Source organism: Xiphophorus maculatus, chromosome 20 (assembly GCF_002775205.1).
Source record: "Xiphophorus maculatus strain JP 163 A chromosome 20, X_maculatus-5.0-male, whole genome shotgun sequence".
NCBI lineage: Eukaryota > Metazoa > Chordata > Actinopteri > Cyprinodontiformes > Poeciliidae > Xiphophorus > Xiphophorus maculatus.
Genome location: NC_036462.1, coordinates 25,019,332 through 25,038,765, shown reverse-complemented (window position 1 = coordinate 25,038,765; position 19,434 = coordinate 25,019,332). Strand labels below are relative to the sequence as shown.

At 41.9% G+C, this 19,434-nt stretch overlaps 1 protein-coding gene across 5 annotated transcripts in view; it reads left to right on the top strand.

The window, feature by feature from the left end:
• The window catches only part of LOC102222159 (paxillin), a 36,380-nt gene extending 28,784 nt beyond the window's left edge, over nucleotides 1–7,596 (top strand). For all 5 annotated transcript variants that reach the window (XM_023324796.1, XM_023324795.1, XM_023324797.1 and 2 more), the window contains 5 exons: nucleotides 1,449–1,607; nucleotides 2,084–2,257; nucleotides 3,506–3,587; nucleotides 3,679–3,827; nucleotides 4,829–7,596. In XM_023324796.1, the coding sequence (XP_023180564.1) occupies nucleotides 1,449–1,607; nucleotides 2,084–2,257; nucleotides 3,506–3,587; nucleotides 3,679–3,827; nucleotides 4,829–5,095 (831 nt within the window). In that variant the 3' untranslated portion in view covers nucleotides 5,096–7,596. The remainder of the gene's footprint in view (nucleotides 1–1,448; nucleotides 1,608–2,083; nucleotides 2,258–3,505; nucleotides 3,588–3,678; nucleotides 3,828–4,828) is intronic.
• The last annotated feature ends 11,838 nt before the right edge of the window (nucleotides 7,597–19,434 follow it).

Below are 19,434 nucleotides of genomic sequence, written 5' to 3'. Positions count from 1 at the left end.
CTGCAACTCGCCAAAGTTCCCATTGCACTAAGTGTCCTGCCGCACTCGGGAATGGTAGGCTCGCAGTGCAACCGAAACCTAATCTGCCACATGACAGCACAGTTACCGCCACATTTATAGTAGGACTTAAGTCAACAGGTCCCATGAGTTTAGATAAAGGCTTATTGATGTTAAAGACCTATCGTTTAGTCCACCCTGCCTTTTGCTGATATTTTTAGTGAATAATGGTTTTAGTAATTTAATACAAGTGACTTTAGAGTTCATACTCCTGAATCAGGATGTTTCTTAATGACATCAGAGGTGAGAAGGTCATTTGTGTAAAATAGAATTCATGGAGCAGAGGTGCTATTTTCTCTCTCAGAGGAATGTGGGAGTCTTAAAGATCCAATAACCTCTCCATCTGAGAAGGTCTGAGTGTGCTTACTCTGCACACAGCCAAATACACTCACACACAATGCTGATGATATGGAGTCACCCTAAAGGTCTGCAGAGAAAATTTAGGCTTTATCCAAATATATCTTGCCATTTAGAATTCTATAAAAGCAGGGACATCAATCTGTTTATCTGTGGAAAATGATCATCAAATCAGTTTGCTAGTTTGTCATCTAGGTCTTCAAAAGGTTGGTTTGAAAGCTAATTCAAACATGAGACAAGTTGAGTCATATAAAATTCACACAGTAGGGAGACTGGCGCCTTTCACATACAGAGACTATTAAGAGAAAATGTGCGTCCACATGACAGGATGCAGAACCACAGAAAATGACGTAGGCGAATCGGTGGCGCTGCAGCACTGTCAGAGAACGACCAAAAAAAAAAAAAAACACAAAGCTGCTGTGTTTGTAGTTGTGAGAATGAGGTAAATGCAGGAGTCGGAGATAAAGCTACAAGGTCATTGTTAAAAAAAAAGAAAAAAAGCGGAAACGTGAAAACGCCCTTCTGAAATGTATCCACTCTGGAACCTAGTTTCAAAAATTATTGTTTCTGGTCTTTTAAGACACCGATTCTCTTTGGGTGCTCGGCCTATACAACAAGAAACTTTTTCTGATGCACCTAAAATTGTCTCTGTGTGGACGGGACCTGGAATAATCCTTTCAACTCCCCTCACTATCGTCTGCAAGACCGTTTAACATTACCACAAAAATAACAAAAACAAAAAAAGAAACAAATCAACATAAAGTATGATTTGTTTGGGGGGAAATTATGTCACAGAGTTAAGCAATGCTAGCTGCAAGTTGGAAACCTTTGGGATTTGCTATGGTGCTTCCGTTAGTAATACAGTAGTTAATTTTTTTTCAAAGCAACATATTCCCAATTGGAGGATGTGTAACGTCTGTGGTTTTAACGAGGGACTGTCAGACATGTTGATAAATAGTTTTACCTGTAACTAACTACTTTATATATGCACAGCAGCCATTTTGGATGCCGAACTCACTTCCCATTTGTATCAGATCCAGTCACAGGGCATCCAGTCAGCCAGTGCTCCTACAAAACCAGCCAACAAGTTGGACAACATGCTGGGAAATCTGCAGTCTGACCTCAACAAACTCGGCGTCCAGACCAACGCTAAGGGAGTTTGCGGTGCCTGCAAGAAACCGATTGCTGGACAGGTAATGACAGAGAATCTTCCTGATTGCATTCAAGCTGTTTCCAGCCATGAGCAGTTTACCAGCGTTGTCATTTCTAAAGATCCTTAGCTCATGTTGCTGTATTATTTTGCCATTATTAATTGAAAATGGTCTCTAAACAACAATACTTAGAGGGACAATTTATCATCCAGCAAAACTAGTTATCGTGACAGGCTTACCAGAAACTTGGAAACCAGATCAAACATTTCTTCAGGAATCTCTCACTTGACCTACATTCTGATTTATAAATCAGTCATTTCAATGGTTGTAGACGATATATTTTACCTGCAAGGGCTAATCTGAAACTCAAAAACGTGCTACTTTGAATTTTAGCATTTGAATAGACATCTGCTTCTGCTCGCAGTAATCCCACGGCTTCTTGCTGAGCTGCTCTGTGGGGTTTTTCTCTCGCCGAGCAAGCTCATCACATTTTAACGCACCGTGTCTCCCCACGCCAGGTGGTGACTGCCATGGGCAGAACGTGGCACCCGGAGCACTTTGTGTGTACCCACTGCCAGGAAGAGATAGGCTCCAGGAACTTCTTTGAGCGTGACGGGCTGCCTTACTGCGAGAAAGACTACCACAACCTGTTCTCGCCGCGATGCCACTACTGTAATGGACCCATACTGGATGTTAGTAATGCATTCCTCTAAGCGTACACTCCCTCACACACACACATACGCAGTGGACGGGCAGATAATAATATTTATTTATTCATAAGCTAATGGATTAAGAACTCAGTGGAAAAAGCAGCAAAGGATGGAAGTTGCTTGTCCTGTTAGTGAGGTACTGGCTGAATTTAGGTCACCTCAACTTCTCTTTTGTACGTGAAATATTCTCCAACAGTTTTGTAGAATTAAATTGGTTTTTAAAAATGTAATAACATTGCAGTATTTGAGTGGGCTTTAGTTATTTTTTTTCCACATTTTTGCAAAATAGCTTAAGCTTAAGAGGGACAGGATGTAACTATTAAATAACTTAGGGGCGGAATTAAAATTCTCCACTAATTCATGAGCAGATCACTGCTTTTTCCAGAGTTTTCCACAAACTTTACCGGCAGTGATACAGACAGACAAACTCATATGTCTGTATCACTGCATGTTCCTCTTGTCTCACTTGTCAGCACTCAGTCTTATCTTCACCGTGACACACTCTCTTTGGGTGCTTTTTCCAGTCACTGCTCTTACACACACACACACACACACACACACACACACACACACACACCCACACACCCCGACACACACACACACACAGAGTGCCAGTGGCATTTGTAGGGAAGCAGGCAGTGGTTGGTGGACTTTAGCCTGCAGGAGGGTAGACATGAGTCGGTGCCAGTTCTTCCTTACTGATCTTCATGCGCTGCCTAACTTTCTCATTTGAAAATATTGTTTGTTTACTCAGAACAGTACTGAGATTTTCCACTTGAGTAAATTAAAAAGTTACAGTAAAGACATCTAACATGTCTCTGCTGTTATGGTTTTCAAATTAAATTGGTCAGAAATTGCACACTATGCTCTCTTGCGCCTCCTGGTGGCAACGTTGTAAATCACTTTTAGATCTCTCCGTTCATGAACCTGGCAACACACTGGTGTACTGTTGGTAATTATCACTGCTGCAGAAATTTTGCATTAAAGATTTTTCCTTTTTATTTCTTGCTATTTTGTGAATTGTGTGCATGCTTTGATCATTAGCTGCTAAAAGATGCAGCTAAGACTGAGGAACATGCAGCCAGTTTTAGTTTGTAAACTTTTTCTGCCCTCTCCTGGCCTCAGTGATAGTTGCTCCTGTCACAGGGATGCTCATACATTCAATTTTCCTCTTGTCTCAACTTTTTAGACATTGAGAGGAAGTGACCGTTTGCTTCTCTGATTTTGCAGAAAGTAGTGACAGCTCTGGACAAGACCTGGCATCCAGAGCACTTCTTCTGTGCTCAGTGTGGATCCTTTTTTGGCCCAGAAGGTAGGAGACACGCCCACTAGCAATTGTTATGTTATTATTATTATTATTTTGTTTTGTAATTTTCGCTCTTTGTGTCTTTGGTTCTGCTTAGGTTTCCATGAAAAGGATGGAAAGGCGTTCTGCAGAAAGGACTACTTTAACATGTTTGCTCCTAAATGTGGCGGCTGCAACCGGGCCATCCTGGAGAACTACATCTCTGCCCTCAACTCACTCTGGCACCCAGAGTGCTTCGTCTGCAGGGTGAGCCACTGGCTGCATCCCAAACATATTAGATTATTACTAAATGTCATGGCTTTAATAATGTCTTTATCTGACATTGTGGTTTTGTTTTTTTTTGTTTTTTTTACAAGATTTATAGTATTTTGTGAGACTGTTAGGAACACTTGAACTTTGCTACATTTTGTGAGGCTATAACCACAAACCTGTGAGACAAATCAAGATAAAGTAATTCTTAACTGGACAAAGAAAAACGATGCATGATCTTTGCGTATTTTTTTTTATAAATAAAATTGTGTAAAGAGTGGCAAATATTTGTATTCAACCACCTTTAATCTGATACACCTATAAAATGTAGTCAAGAAATTTTACTTCAGAAATAAGTAAGATGTAAGTAGATATAATCTGAGTGTAATTTAGTATCAGTACAGATTACATTTTTTGAAAATGTGAATTTTTTTTTCTTCATCAGTAGGCACTCTTTGGGCTTCCCTAGATCAATGTGATGTCAGCCGACCCAGGGAATACCATTTTTTTTTTTTTTTTTTTTTTACAAGCATGCTATGCAGCTTGTATAAAGTTAGATTTCGAACTTTCTTTAACTCCAGCAAAATGTGTATTAATAGAAAATAATGCATGAGTCCAGTTTCTCTCCACTTCAGATCGGTATCATATACAATTTTTCAAAAGTATATTAAAGTTTGTGGTTTTAACTTAGAAAAACTAACATTTAAGGAGTATATATGCTTTTGCCAAGCACTGTGCCATGAGTGAAGTCAGAGATCAGTGGTTCGAATGAATTTCTAGTTCATATGTTGGCAGGTTCAGATAAGAGTTTGTCAGTTCCCCATTCAAAGGTTTACATAAAATAGTAAGTGTCACACCCTGAGACATTCAAAGGCCCCGATCGAAAAGACAGCACATTTTGAACGAGTACAGAAACATTTTAGAGTGATGATGAGCTTTCAGAAGATTTTGCAAATAAATCCCCCATGCCAGACTCAGTTGTCCACTTTGTTTCCCAGGAGTGCTTCACGCCGTTCATAAACGGCAGCTTCTTCGACCACGACGGCCAGCCGTACTGCGAGGCCCATTACCACGAGCGCCGCGGCTCCCTGTGCTCCGGCTGCCAGAAACCCATCACCGGCCGCTGCATCACCGCCATGGGCAAGAAGTTTCACCCGGAGCACTTTGTGTGCGCCTTCTGCCTCAAGCAGCTCAACAAGGGCACCTTCAAAGAGCAGAACGACAAGCCGTACTGCCACGGCTGCTTTGTCAAACTCTTCAGCTAGACCGCATGTCTGCTGTACGTGCAGTGAGTGCGACAGTACGAATGCACAAGGGGGATTAATGCACACGTACGTGCATCTAAAACGCAATACAATGAGGGTAGAAATGTTTCTATCAGGGATGACACTGAAAGGGACTTCCCTGGAGTTGCCACCTTTTACGCTTTTACTAAAGACATTTTAACAAAGCCCAAAGAGATTTTCATTTCGATTGCTGTTCCTGAGTGTGCCAGGAGCAAGAAAGAAACGTGTTACTTTCTCCTTGGTTGTGTGTAAATGATTAAGTTTGATCTGTAAAGTATTTTCCCTCCATTCAGCAGGGCAAGACCTTGCATCACTTGGTGGTTGGCCTGTGTTGACATGGTTTTCTGCAGATCTGAGACAGCTGCCTGGCTGCATGGGCCACTGGGAGTAAATATAAACAGTTTTAAAGTACTACGAGTGTTTTGGCAAGCACCGTTTGGACACTGAGTGGTTATCAAAGATGTATTTTTGTAACTTTGGAAATTTCTGAGGTGCCATTTGGAATAACTGAACCACTTTTTTGATATGTAAATGTACACAGACACGTTCCGCTTTCTTCTCCAACATCGAGCTGTTTGATCACTTCAACTTCAAATCTGACATCCTATAAATGTGTTTCATATGTCCGTGTCAGTTAGTTCTTATTTTTCTACAGATTTCATAGGAAAACAAGTATTTTTCATTTTCAACACACCGTTTGACTTTTTAAAATATATATTAAGCAAAATAGTTAAATCAACATTGACAGCTTAGATGTAAAAATGGAACCTAAAATTATCTTGGAAAATCCTGATCAGTCCATCTCTAACCCTAACTTTTATCAATTTAAAAAAAAAAATTAAATAAGAGTGCTGAAGAATATTTCAATGGTTATGCATGTCTGGTAGAAAATGGTGGAAGCTCAATGCCTACAACGAATATAATTTAAAATCCAATTTTTCAGAATTTGACCTGCTGACCATGGAACGAAGCATCCAACCTTTGGACAATCAATCTGCATCGTTTTTAGCACAATAATTTCCAGAAAAATGTACTGAGCTATACTTTGTTTTAAATTTAATACATCATCATGTGTGTTGTGTCATTTACATTCATAATGAGGATGTAAAAACTTGTGTTTTTGATCTACTTAAAAATATTTTTAAAAAATCACATGGTGAGATCTGTTTTAAACTGCAGGTGCATTTTATGAGGAAAAACAATCTAAAATTGTTTCGAAATGGATATTTTACTGCTGTACTCGCAGTTATTCGACTATAGAACTATATTTTTAAAATATTTTCAGCATTTTACAGTTTCGGCTTGTGTGCGTTTATCTCGGTTTTAAATGCATCTTTACAAACTAGTTAAAGATGTCCAGTGGAGTTGTGCGTTTTGATCCGAAGCATGCAATTTCTTTTACCTGGAGATTAACAAGCACCAGCTGAAAGTTGCTGTTACAATCATCTACATTTCTACACCTCGAATATGCTGAACCTCGTCGGTTTTGATCAAAAATATGTGTGTGTGTGTGTGTGTGTTTCGGAGCAGGTTTAGGCTCACTCTGGTATGCAAAGAGCTGGCTCTGTTAGCATGTAGCCTACTGTAACATTAGTCGGTCTCATTCCTTCAACACAGACAGACACATGACGGAGGAAATGTAGCCTGCTGTGTTGTGAATCGTTGTTATCTTGAGGTATTGGTTCAAAGGTCACTGACTGAAGCTGGACGCTAGTCTTTACTGGTCAGGAATCAGAATAAGACCCTGAATCAAGGCCAGGCCTTTAGGGGAAATTTACATGTCGACCTTTTCTATCTTTATTTCAATCAAAGCCTCTTTTTGTGCGAAATTAGCCATTAGATTTAAGCATTTTCAGCAAGATGATGTCATTGCCTTCGGTTTTACAGTGTGCAAAAAGTTCATACAGAAACTCCTGACATGGGTTGATTTAAACTGTTTTTCTTGTGCCAAATGTGTCGATGCAATAACGTCTCTGACACTGTGGAGCTCTCAAGCCTTTTCTGTGATTGTTTTCATCTTCTTTTTTTTTTTTCCGAGCTAAACTCTGGGAGTCGTGCTGAATTTTTAACTGAACTATACACTGTAACAGACGAGACGAGGGGGAGCTTGCTGTTGTTTAGCACACGTTGTTATGACGTTCACATGTAGCTGATTGGGATGTGATGGATGTAGCGGGAGGGGCGCTGGAGGAAAACGTCCCGGGTTTGCTCATGTTTGTTTATCTCATTTTCAAATTGCCTTACATTTTCTGCTTCTGTTGGACAATTAATAAAGGGGGGGGGGGGGGGGGGGACAACGCTTTTTACTTTTAATCCAACTATGTGAACTTTGCTTTGTAAACAGAGTCAACATTCATGTAGCGCTTGGCTATCTGAATTTCCTCATGAGCTATAAATATGTGTGGGTGAGGTGCAAGCCTTTGTGGGTTCTGATTACTGATTGGTGAGTCTCTGCAAATAAAAGAGGAAAAGTATTTATATTTCTGTCTCTATCGTATATGTTCCGTTTTTGCAATGTTTGACCCTTCCTTACCTTTGGGACGCATTAGCTGAACATTCAGGTGCTGAACATATGGCACAAATGCTACCTTAAGTATGAATAACAAAGGTCCTAAACAGGATTTAGCCTCAGATGTCCATAGGTCCAGACAGAAAAATTATGCTAAATTCACACAAAAAAATTCAGCTTATTACACTTTAAAGCAAACAAAGGTTATTTTAATAGTTCAAAAGAAGCAACTGAAACCACAACTTAATCCTAGAGAAATGATTTCGCATAAAGCATGTCTTCTTATAAATCCACCTCATTAACTCGTGCTCCTTTTTAAAACTCACATTCTAACTGTGTCACGGTTTGCCCTGCAGTTTAGGAAACTTCACACTAAGACAAGGCAACAAAGGCTGGAACATCACAACAAGCATTTTACTTGGAACAAAGCACAGAATGGGAACGAGGATGAATGAAACGAAAGTGTGAAAAATTGGTCACTAGGATCTAGATCTGATGAAAGCAAAGCAGGGAAACCCCTCTTTACCAATATGCATGGCAATATATTGGTACAAAGATAAACAGTTACATTTTGAACGAAACCACGAGTTTGGTCTGAAGAGTTTTTGCAGGTAACCAAGTCAACAGTCTGACAATACCAAGCTACTCAGATGAAGGCCACATATTCTAAATCACTGCAGCGGGATCGGTTAAATGAATACACTTGATGAATACACGCGCACAACATCGGGTCACTGTGGCGAGGAGAGGAGCCAACATGAAGCCTGTTTTTTGTCAGAGCCTGAAGCTTGTCACCAAGATGCGAAGGACTCCGCGCGCCGTCCAGGATCTCCAGGTGTTCCAGGTGCTGAAGCCGGCGGAGATGCAGGAAGTCTTCCTCTGGCACTCGCTCGTGGCGGAGCTTGAGGCTCCTGAGCTTTGGAAACAGCTCTGGGATCTGCGCAATGTTCACTCCCAGATGTGAAGGCCTGGGGTCTATGTGAAGATGGAGGAGATTCGGCAGCTGCGCCGATACGGCGGACATGTCTTCTGAAGACAATCCAGAGCTGCACAGCGCGAGGCTGGTCACGGTGGCTGGGATGGACGTGACGTACGTCCTGACAGGTGGGCCTCTGGTGACGGCCAGCTTGGTCAGCTTGGGGAGGTCTTGCAGCCATTTGCTCAGGAGAAACACAAGGTGAGAACTTAGGGACGGCATCCGTTGATGCTCATTTCCAGAGAAAACTGAAAGGCTGTTCAGGTGAGGCACCTTCTTCATTGTGTTCACCGGGAAAAAGTGATCAGAGTACTGGACGAGCTCCAGAGTAGACAAGAAGGAGATTCCTTCATTAAGTGGTCTCTTTGGCACGTAGACGCAGGCACGCTTTGAAGACAGCGAGAGGTGCTTCAGTTTAGGCAGATAAGAAAGGATGGTTTCCATGATGCAGATCGGCTCCACTGAGGTGCCAGAGTTATGGCAGGTCAGAGATGTGAGATTTCTGAGGTGGGAAATAAAAGGAAGGAAGCTGGATTTAATGGGGAACGTTACGTCACACAAACTGAGGTGAGTGAGCTGCTCCAGGTGCGTCCGCTTGTGTACGTCTATCACCACGTCGCTGTTTCTTATGGCCAGACGCTCCAGGTGGGGGAAGTCTTTACCGAAGCCCAGGTTCTCCATGACGCTTTGCTCCAGAACCAGTGAAGAGAGATGGGGAAGTTCCGAGGAGAGCTGCCGCCAGTGCTTGGCTCTGGGGCTCCTCACCACCACGCTGGTGACTTTCCTACGACGCAGAGAGTTCCAGAACCGCTTACTGTAGGATCCATTTTTAAAAGTAAGGACAGCAGTCCAGCCTCTCCAAAGAGACCAGTGGTCGATGAGTTTCCTGAAGTGCATGCAGCAAGCCCGGGTGCTCAGTTTGTCTGACGCTGATAGATAGCCGAAAATATGGGTCCAGACCTCAGCCGGAAGGTGCGGAGGAGGTCGTTCCATCCTTGCGTCAAGGTGAGGGATAATTCAGCTGGTTTACGGATATAAATAAAAGTATAACTCACTTCTGGCACCACGCTAGTTGCTCGAAGTTGACACGGAAGCACAGCGAGCCGTGCCAGATGATTGCTTTGAAAGTGAGCCAATGAATGGTCAGCAGCGTCAGGAATCGTCACCACGTCAACTCTGGCGCCATGTTGTGAGTGGCGTTTAAGGTCGTATTATTATTACAGTCAGTGGCGCAAAAGGTGGCTATGCAGTGTATGCAACGCATAGGGGCGCTGCACTAGAGGGGGCGCAAAAACGATGTGGGGAATTTATTTTTTATATAGTCAGCATTTTATGTACTTAACAGCTGTTTGTGTATGAAATGATCAATAACAGAGGAACAGCACTGATTAGGCGCCCCCCTCCCATACAGGCAGCTTGGGCAGCGGCGCGTTTTGTTTTCTTTTAAATTTGTAGTAATGCCTCAACAACAGGGAGCTAAAGATGGGGCGCAGAAAAAACTCCGGGGCCCAAAACAGAAAACGGAAGAGGGGGACGGATAAAGATGTTGGAGAGACGAAGAAAAGCTTTTCAAAGTGGTTGAAAGACAGAAGGTAAGAAATGTCCGTGTATCAACAAGAGAGTTGTAAATATTCAGGTTAGCTTAAGCTAGCCTACAATGATGATGTTCGCATCCACCTCAAAAATATGTAGTTGCGGCCCTGGCTGCAGCAAACACAGTTTGACTCTGATAATGTGTCGGATGAATGAGGATGTGACGTCAGCGCAGCAGGTGCAAAGAGCCCATTGGTACATTGATCTTGTAGCCAGAGAAACTGTAATCTGTTTTGGATTCTTTAAAGTGGACTGCAAACATTTGTTTTTGTTTTATATTGGCAATAAAAATAAAGGTTTTAGGAGCAGAGCTAATGGTGCATTTGAAATCCATGAAGGCTATGTGTTCCTCTGTTTGATCAATTAATATTTAATAAGAGAGTTAGTTTTAGTTTCACTGAATCAATTAAAAGTAAGTCCTGTAGATTTAATATTTCTCTATCTTAATAAAGTTTTGTTCATTATTAAAAGAATGTTAAGATGTCCAGAATCAGCTGCAGCTTGTTTTTTTTTTTAATCTGTGCAAAGAATAATTAACATTCTTATCTAATATTTTAATTCTTATAATTCTACATAATTATTACTCAGATTTTTATAAACATCCTTTGGACCATGCAAAGCATTTTAGCTGTTTCTCTATAAGATCTATTTTCTATTTCCAGTTATTACATTTTTCCAAACTGCTATGAGAGCAACTTGTACACAACGATCATTTTAATTTGATATTTGTTCAAATCATCTTTCCATTCTCTTACTTTGACTCACTTGCTCCTTGCCTTTCTCCTTATTTCTAAATCACCACATATGCCTACTTACCAAACCTACTACTCAGTTTATTAATTCCTGCAAACCATGAGCTAGTAGTTTTCATCATTATTTTTCTTTCTATGAAACTTTAACTGTTTAAAGTTTCCTCATCCTTTTCCTTCTTAAAAAAACTTTCATATTCCCCTTTCTTGTGTTTCACATTCCTGTCTGTTACTTGTTTTCCTTTATGACTTTTGGTCCAGTTTTCAGATATTTTTTTATTTATTATATTCATCTACTTATTCCTGTATTTATTTATTTAGTTAGTGTTTCATTTAGTCATCTACTTATTTGCCAACACACTGTTATCACAATCTTCTGTTTCCTTAATTTCTTGGCTCTTTCTTTAGTTTTTTATTTTATCCTATAGTTCTCGTTCTATTTTAGTATTTAATTAACCTTTTAACCTGTACTTTACTATCCATTTATTCAGATATTTTCTATTTAATCAGGGTCCTGCCCTTCAACACACTCCCAATATTTTCACTGCTGTTAATCTTTTGATTTACATTTACTGTTGAAATATAAAGCAGTAATTCGTTCAATGGTTGTTAATGGCGAGTTTGCTATGCCGCCATCTGCTGTGTATTCTCCAGTACTGCAGTTATTTTTCTACCATTCCGGACAATTTAAATGAATGCATTTATAAAAGAAATTAAACGAACACATATTGAAACACTTCTCTCCACTTCCTGCTATTTGTATCCATTTTAAACAATTTAGACCAGTTTGTCAACACCTAGGCTGTTCTAAAAACTGGTTTCTTTTTTATAGTGGGTAACAATTAAAAATACCAATTGTGGTAATCCTTTCTTGGACTCTTACGAGTGGAGGATTCTTGCCTCTGCATCCACAATTGGTTTGCTCCTTCCAAACCCGCTACTTTAAATGAGATAAAATACCTAAAGGTGTTTATACCTCCAGTCACACTTCAGTTCCGGAGCTGAAGCGTCTTCACGCAGGACTCCGCCGCCCTTTTTTTACGGAATGAAACTTTTAAGACCGCAGTGAAGTTAGTTTCTAGTTGGATATTCGATATTCGAGCTCCGCGGAGTAAGCGGCGTTTAGCTCAAGGTTGATCCGATTTATGAACGCTACTGTCGGCCAGCGGTTCTCCACCGCTCCCGGCCGCAGCGCCCGAAGGTTCACTTAGGGACTATCAACAAATTACCGAACCAAACATTCCTGTCAAAGAAATGTTAATAAATGCCTTGAATTGTGTCAAGAAAATCCGAGCTCATCCCACTTCCCCATGCTGGAGATTTTAGTTTAACAGTAATAATAAATAAAGTTATCTTTAAAATGAATCACTCAAGTGACATCAGGGCCCAGCAGTAGACTTAAGTGTCAATAAAGTTAGTTTAACAGTAATAATAAATAAAGTTATCTTTAAAATGAATCACTCAAGTGACATCTGGGCCCAACAGTAGACTTAAGTGTCAATAAAATAAATCTAGTTGTGTGTGTTGTTTTTGTCTCATGCAAGCTTTGCTTTAATTCTACTTTTCTCTATTTAATCATAAGAAATCATAGTCAGTCAGAGAGAGTCATTAAACAGGAAACGCAGGTTTCCTGGAAAAAGAGGAAGTAAGTTCCAGCCTGCAGATTTATAAAAATAGCTGAGACTATTCTTTATTTCAAAGGTAAAGTTTTAAAGAATGAAATCTAAACATTTTTGAGTAATTTGATAAGATTCAAAGTAAAATACTTATATTAATATTGGTTTACTTGTAATAATACTTACAGTTACATTTGTGGGAACACTTACAAGAAAAACAAGTAACTGTAACTTTGGCATCAAATAATTAGAATCATGGATTATTCTTGGTTTCTTTTCAGAAAACATCTGTAATAACTCACATTAAGATTATAATAAGTATAATTAATAAGTTATGGTTATAAAATCATAAATGAATGATAAATCAGAGAAGCTAAAGAAAATAAATGTGATATAAATGTGATTTTGACATTGAACTTGAAATGGTGTAAAAGGTGTAACTGCAATTAAACATCACTGATATGTTGGAGGTAGAGAGTAGGTGAAAGGTGAAAGGCAAGGAACTAACAGGAGAGCAGAGATGATCAACGCCTTATTTAGAGAGTAGGTGAAAGGTTGTGCAGGCAATGGAGACAGGAGGTTGAGCAACCCTGAGACATCAGCACAGACATTAGGACATAATGTCTGTAAGACAGTGATGGATATGAGATCATCTGTCTAAGCAGACAGCCAATGAAAACGCACCAAAAGGTGGATAAACCCTATAAAAGGTGGGTGCAAAAGAGGAACCGTTCGTTGGATCCTCCGGGCAGCTTCGAGCCAAGAGATGGACAAAGAACTCTGCAGCTGAAGAAGAGCCGGGGCCACGGAGCCGAAGACTGTCCGGCCATGGGGACCAACCCGTCAGCCCTACAACCTGTGGCTTCAAATCGCACTTCTCTCATCGGCTGGGTTCAGACCCCAAAGACAAAGATGAAGACAAAGGCAAAGACAAAGAAGAAGAACTGGTGCCTTCCTTCCTGCCAGCACCAAGTCCTGTGTGACCTCACCATCCATGCGGAGAAGAAGCTCATCAGACCTACAGAGATTCCTGCCTTCGCTGATCAACATCTTCCTCCTGCTGCAACACCTTCTTCATCATCAGACCTGCGGAGATCCTGGCCTTCATCGATCGGCGTCTTCCTCCTGCTGCAACACCTTCTTCATCATCAGACCTGCGGAGATCCTGGCCTTCATCGATCGGCGTCTTCCTCCTGCTGCAGCACCTTCTTCGTCGTCGTCGTGCCAGGTCTGGGGTTCGAGGCGCCAGGCTCCGTCCGTCTCTCTCAAAGGTTCCTTTTTTAGTTCTCAGTGTCAGCAGTAGGGAAAGATAGACTAGATGATTGATTTTACTTATTTGATTATTTCTGCTACTGAATTAAGCTGTACTGACCCTTGCAAAACTGCCTTACTAATAAAATATTTAGCATAAAGAAAATCTAAAAGATGTTGTGGACATTCAGTTAATGAGTCACCTTAAAGTTCTTTGATGGTTGTAAAATAGCTGTGATGTTTGATTCTGGAGAGGAAGAGGGGGAAAATGTTTTATAGGTTGCTGGTAGCCCATATTTAAAACAACATCCTTGGGACTCGCCCGAGTCACTAAAACCTACCTGGTTCAATAACAAATGCAAGTTGTAAAATAGAGAACAAGCGACCGTTAACAGGTGTGCTCTGTGAAACTAGTTGGCTGTAGGCTGCTCAGTCTGGCTAATTCACAGAGGGAAGAAGGGTGAGACACCTGGATGTAGGCCGTTAAAAATCAGGTGAATCGTTTCTCGAAACCAGCTTAAACAGAGTTTACTTCAGTTCTGGACAGGGTAAATCCCGGCAGATTTAGGAAACTCAATTAACCCGTTAGATGGAGAGCTGGTAGCACATCTCCCCTCTCAGAAGAGGAAGTACGAGAGTGAGAGAGTAGAGACAGAAAGGAGGGGTGGGGGTGTTGCGCAACAACAAGTGGCGCCCAACGTGGGGCCCAGACTAACAGAGTAGGAGGGCCCTATGTGCCAAGTCAGTGAAAACAGATGTGAGGATCTGAATAGCTCACTTGGTTTGTTAACTCTTAGGGAATAGAGTTAATGGTGACTGATAAGGCCGTCAGTCACAACCCTTGCAGTAACTGTATGGCATACAGGTGAGGGAAAGCTTCTACTGAGGATAAATGACCGGATCCAGACAGTGAAGCTAGTAGCCAACATAGTCTAGACCCATCCCTGCTCGAAGCGCAAAGAGAGGCTTTGGGGGATAGACAACTCGAACCGACAGAGAGACGGAGTGATGGATGATCACTTCGAGGAGGAAAATCTGGGGAAGAAACCGGAGGAAGCCGGCCGCCCAGATCGTTTGGAAAAGGAGGAGACCTCAACAGAACTGCATCAACTTTCTACACAGCTACTGTGACTCAGACCTGAAGCAAGGGGGGACGTTGGTTCCAAGAATGAGGAACTGAAACATCAACCCCTGACAAAGGAAAGTTGGCTCAGTCTTGCTGGAGTGGTTCGTGATGTAATGCTGACAAGAAAAGAAAAGACCAGCCAGCAAGCATGCACAAGAAACAGAGAAAAGTATCATCAGCTGACGATGGATGAGGAAGCACACCGCGTCCTCCACTGCAGCCATCGAGAAGACATCCGGCAACAGAGGAACAAACACCAGCAGCTGACATCATCACACAGACGCAGACATGGTTAAAGACATCCTGCTGGACCCGGAGCTTGAAATTGAGCCAGCACAACCCACCAGTAAGAAACGACCGCAAGCGACATCTGAGAAGCCAGGACAACTGGAAGGGGCAATCTACACCGATGGATCCAGAAAGGGGTCCGACCAGTCGGCATACTGGGGATTTATTCTGAAGCAAGACGGCAAAGAGAGATGCCGTCAGAAAGGAAAAGCTCTCGGTAGTGCTCAAGCCGGAGAAGTAACGGCAGTACTGGAAGGATTGCTGGAGCTGGTGAAAAGGAAAATCAAGAGTGCCAGACCCGAGAGAAGCAGCTTGAGAGTGCGAGAGGGAAACAAGTAGCTCATCACAACTTATGGAAGAAGAAAGCAGAACTGAGGCTCCGCCCGAAACTTGAGGTGCAGCGACAAGGCGCACACCTGAGAAGAAGCCCTATGGAGGGGCAAAGATGACGACCTTTCGTGCCACTAAGAAAGGTTGTCTCTGCCGGTGTCGAGGTGGGACAGAACACCTAAGGACAGGTGGTCCTAGAGTAGCACGGGGACCAGGTAGTACGGTGCGTGCATAAGGCCCTCGAATATGCAGGCGTGCTACACCCCCGTGAAGAACTGAGCAAGCAGGACTGCTGGATGTCCCTTCAGCCCATCCGATGCAGCTGTGTGACTTTGAGGTATGTGGTCGATACGCAGGGCACCCAGGGCAGCGGATGGAAGGTTTGTTCATCAAGAGCACAGTCCCATGGGGTTCAGTCTGCATGGATGTAGCAGAGCCAATGGGGACAACAGGAAAGAGAGGTGAGAAGTACCTCTTGATGCTGATGGACACAGTGACAACTGCTAGAAGAGCAGGTCTTCCCCTGCAGAGGAACTCCGTTCACGTCACAGAAAGCAGGGAGGCGAAGACACTTCTCCTTTTTGCTCAGAGAAGAAAAAGGGAAGTTGCAGCTCGAAGTGTCACTGAAAACAGGGCAGAGAGTTTGGATTAAAGCTCAAGATCGGCCTGCAACTACGGTGATCAAGCTGAGATTCAACGCCCGAGTTTTTGTAAAGCAAGTACTGAACTTCAACACAGTACTACTGATGAAGAAAGGGGTCCATGAGGAAGCAGTGCTCAAGCCAGTTCTTAGCTACAGCGAACCAGAACATTACGAGAAGATGGCCAGAGAATCAAGCACCATGCCATCCTACAGTAGACTGGCCACTATTACAGGAAGGTTGCCGTTCAAAGAACAACTTCAAGGCTTTGGACTGGGAGGGCCGTGAAGAAATTGGATTATGCTAAAGAAGAACTCCTGTCACCACCTGATGGATTAAAATGGAAAAGGATCATGATTACGGATAAAGCGTCATGATGCTTATGCTTTTTGCTTTGCTCTGCTGAACAGCCAGAATTTTTTTTTTTTTTGTTTGAGGCCTTCTGTCTCAGCCCATCTTCCCTAAAGAATCATCCCACATCCCGAAGAACCGACAGTTCATCCAGCGAAGGTTCCTGTAGAAGAATCAGAGCGATCCAAGTTTTCTTCGACATTCATCACCTCATGGGGGAAATCAAAACTCCAAGGAGGGGGTGTCAAGAGAAGTGGAGTTTTGATGACTACACTGAGCCCTCTGTGACAACTGAGGATGAAGAATCTGCATCTTCACATCCCAGACGAACATCTTCTCTTTCCAGGGGATGAGGACGGCGAACTGCAGGAGGGTGATGGACTCCCAGCATGTGAAAGGTCTGACCTCGTGGAGGGGGTGTCAAGAAAATCCGAGCTCATCCCACTTCCCCATGCTGGAGATTTTAGTTTAACAGTAATAATAAATAAAGTTATCTTTAAAATGAATCACTCAAGTGACATCAGGGCCCAGCAGTAGACTTAAGTGTCAATAAAGTTAGTTTAACAGTAATAATAAATAAAGTTATCTTTAAAATGAATCACTCAAGTGATATCTAGGCCCAACAGTAGACTTAAGTGTCAATAAAATAAATCTAGTTGTGTGTGTTGTTTTTGTCTCATGCAAGCTTTGCTTTAATTCTACTTTTCTCTATTTAATCATAAGAAATCATAGTCAGTCAGAGAGAGTCATTAAACAGGAAACGCAGGTTTCCTGGAAAAAGAGGAAGTAAGTTCCAGCCTGCAGATTTATAAAAATAGCTGAGACTATTCTTTATTTCAAAGGTAAAGTTTTAAAGAATGAAATCTAAACATTTTTGAGTAATTTGATAAGATTAAAAGTAAAATACTTATATTAATATTGGTTTACTTGTAATAATACTTACAGTTACATTTGTGGGAACACTTACAAGAAAAACAAGTAACTGTAACTTTGGCATCAAATAATTAGAATCATGGATTATTCTTGGTTTCTTTTCAGAAAACATCTGTAATAACTCACATTAAGATTATAATAAGTATAATTAATAAGTTATGGTTATAAAATCATAAATGAATGATAAATCAGAGAAGCTAAAGAAAATAAATGTGATATAAATGTGATTTTGACATTGAACTTGAAATGGTGTAAAAGGTGTAACTGCAATTAAACATCACTGATATGTTGGAGGTAGAGAGTAGGTGAAAGGTGAAAGGCAAGGAACTAACAGGAGAGCAGAGATGATCAACGCCTTATTTAGAGAGTAGGTGAAAGGTTGTGCAGGCAATGGAGACAGGAGGTTGAGCAACCCTGAGACATCAGCACAGACATTAGGACATAATGTCTGTAAGACAGTGATGGATATGAGATCATCTGTCTAAGCAGACAGCCAATGAAAACGCACCAAAAGGTGGATAAACCCTATAAAAGGTGGGTGCAAAAGAGGAACCGTTCGTTGGATCCTCCGGGCAGCTTCGAGCCAAGAGATGGACAAAGAACTCTGCAGCTGAAGAAGAGCCGGGGCCACGGAGCCGAAGACTGTCCGGCCATGGGGACCAACCCGTCAGCCCTACAACCTGTGGCTTCAAATCGCACTTCTCTCATCGGCTGGGTTCAGACCCCAAAGACAAAGATGAAGACAAAGGCAAAGACAAAGAAGAAGAACTGGTGCCTTCCTTCCTGCCAGCACCAAGTCCTGTGTGACCTCACCATCCATGCGGAGAAGAAGCTCATCAGACCTACAGAGATTCCTGCCTTCGCTGATCAACATCTTCCTCCTGCTGCAACACCTTCTTCATCATCAGACCTGCGGAGATCCTGGCCTTCATCGATCGGCGTCTTCCTCCTGCTGCAACACCTTCTTCATCATCAGACCTGCGGAGATCCTGGCCTTCATCGATCGACGTCTTCCTCCTGCTGCAGCACCTTCTTCGTCGTCGTCGTGCCAGGTCTGGGGTTCGAGGCGCCAGGCTCCGTCCGTCTCTCTCAAAGGTTCCTTTTTTAGTTCTCAGTGTCAGCAGTAGGGAAAGATAGACTAGATGATTGATTTTACTTATTTGATTATTTCTGCTACTGAATTAAGCTGTACTGACCCTTGCAAAACTGCCTTACTAATAAAATATTTAGCATAAAGAAAATCTAAAAGATGTTGTGGACATTCAGTTAATGAGTCACCTTAAAGTTCTTTGATGGTTGTAAAATAGCTGTGATGTTTGATTCTGGAGAGGAAGAGGGGGAAAATGTTTTATAGGTTGCTGGTAGCCCATATTTAAAACAACATCCTTGGGACTCGCCCGAGTCACTAAAACCTACCTGGTTCAATAACAAATGCAAGTTGTAAAATAGAGAACAAGCGACCGTTAACAGGTGTGCTCTGTGAAACTAGTTGGCTGTAGGCTGCTCAGTCTGGCTAATTCACAGAGGGAAGAAGGGTGAGACACCTGGATGTAGGCCGTTAAAAATCAGGTGAATCGTTTCTCGAAACCAGCTTAAACAGAGTTTACTTCAGTTCTGGACAGGGTAAATCCCGGCAGATTTAGGAAACTCAATTAACCCGTTAGATGGAGAGCTGGTAGCACATCTCCCCTCTCAGAAGAGGAAGTACGAGAGTGAGAGAGTAGAGACAGAAAGGAGGGGGGGGGGGTGTTGCGCAACAACAATTGTAACCAACTAACTAATTGTCAGTGCTAATTCATGCTTTTACATGAGCCAAAATAGCATCTATAAAAATTTAAAGTCATATACAATATTTTCAATAATTTTAATATTAAATAATATAATGTTTTCTTCAATAGCTTCCAGGTCATTTGACCTATTGACTCAAAATCACTTTGAAATAATTATACTAGTCT